This window comes from Carlito syrichta, unplaced genomic scaffold, assembly GCF_000164805.1.
Source record: "Carlito syrichta isolate Samal-C Ts95f unplaced genomic scaffold, Tarsius_syrichta-2.0.1 Scaffold81549, whole genome shotgun sequence".
NCBI classification, from domain to species: Eukaryota; Metazoa; Chordata; class Mammalia; order Primates; family Tarsiidae; genus Carlito; species Carlito syrichta.
The window spans coordinates 953,164-954,856 of record NW_007025645.1 but is presented as its reverse complement, the minus strand read 5'-3'; the positions used below and the strand labels follow the sequence as shown (position 1 = coordinate 954,856).

General features: G+C 61.9%; 1 protein-coding gene across 1 annotated transcript in view; it reads left to right on the top strand.

Moving 5' to 3' along the window:
• The window catches only part of LINGO1 (leucine rich repeat and Ig domain containing 1), a 3,382-nt gene extending 2,152 nt beyond the window's left edge, over positions 1-1,230 (top strand). Inside the window, exon 2 of the mRNA XM_021711054.1 lies at positions 1,017-1,230. Within this exon, the coding sequence (XP_021566729.1) occupies positions 1,017-1,230 (214 nt within the window). The remainder of the gene's footprint in view (positions 1-1,016) is intronic.
• The last annotated feature ends 463 nt before the right edge of the window (positions 1,231-1,693 follow it).

The following is a 1,693-nucleotide window of genomic DNA, read 5'->3' as shown; positions in this document are numbered from 1 at the left end:
GGCGGGGTCGATCGTTCAGTCCGCAGAGTTACGAACTGCCTCTGTAACTTGGGTTTCCATAGTTACGGATTTTTATGAAAACTTGAGATAATAAAAAGAGAAAAAAAACGACTTCCTATAGCTAGTCGGAATGCAAACTGTTGACGTCCCGATGGCTCCAGGGCCCTCTTCCAGCTCCGTTTCTTGTTTTTCTCTCCTCCTCCTCCTCCTCCTCTCCTTCCTCCTTCCTCTTCTCTTCCCCGGTGGGGAGGGATCACTCAGGAAAACAGGAAGGAGGTGCCCGCCCCGCCCGGCCGGGGGCGTCGGGACCAGGCGGGGGGCAGGCCCTGGCCCAGCTCTGGGCTGGTGCTTGCAGGGGCAGCTGGACGGCAGGCCTGCCGGCGGGGTGGGCCCATCCCGGGCTGCCGGGGGTGGGAGCCCGGCCCTGCGTGGCTGAGACTCTGGACAGGGGCTGGGTCCTCCCGGGGGACAGCGCGGTCAGAGGGAGCCGGGGGCAGACGGGGGATGGAGACCCAGCCTCTGGTCCCAGCTCTGCTGCTATGGCCTCAAGCAGGCCACTGGCCTCGCTGGGCCTCAGTCTCCACATCTGTACAAATGGGAACATTGCCCCCGCCCTGCCTACCTCACAGGGCTGTTGTGAGGAACTGATGAGATGATGTATGTGAAACACTTTGTAACCTGTAAAGCGCTGTGCACACGTGTGGGTGACTGTTCTCATTATGGTCATTATTCTCTCACTGTGGGGGATGGGGCTGCCGGAGGGACCTCCTGGGGACGGGGCTGGGGGTGGCTAGAGAGCCGGGACTCTGAGCCCGCAGGGGCGTCCTGAGGCCTGTCCTGAGGCCTGTGAGCATGGGAGAGTCTACCCCCTCTGGTCTGGGAGCTTCCTGGGAGCTGGGGCCCTATGCAGGGATGGGGAGCCTCAGCTCTCTCCAAGCCTTCCTTCCGTCAGCATTTTTAAAGCACCTGCTGTATGCTGTCTCTCATGTAGGATGACCAGTCTGTGGGGGCTGCAGTTCCAGGGCTGCCCTTAAGCCTGCCCGGGCCCAGGTCCCCACCCCACCTCGGCCCATCTTCCACCAGGCCACCCTCAGAGCCCATCCTGGGCTTTTAGGGGTTCTGGGTTTGGGGCTGGAGGCTCAGACAGCAGCCCCACTTCCCGCCCCCAACTCTGCCCATCCCAACCAAACCTTGATGTTCCAGACCACCCTGGAGAGGGACACCCGATGACAGGACAGGGAGAGCCAGGCAGTCACCTCGGAGCCTTCCCAGAGCCCATGGGCCTTAGCTCAGAGCGGCCCCTGCTTGGCTGGCGGGCACATTTCGCCTACCCCTACTGTTGGGAGGGCAGGGTGTGGGGTCAGGGAGGCCTGGCTTCTCCCCTCCCACTTCCTCTTGCTCCCTGGGACTCCTTGGATGCCGCCCCATGGTGAGCCTGGGGTGACCTTGCTGCCCATTCATCCTCCGGCCATGCAGGAACCGACCAGCCCAGCCACGGCTGAATGCAGAGGGGGAGCAGCAGGGAAGTCAGCCCCTGGCAACAAGAAGCCTCCAGCATGCACCCCTCCCATCAGGGCTCCTCCAGGGCCCACGCCCCCTAGCCACACTGGCATGAGCTAGGCAGCCATGTGCCTGGCATTTTCTTTTTTTTTTTTTGAGTTGAAGTCTCACTTTGTCACCCAGACTGGACTGT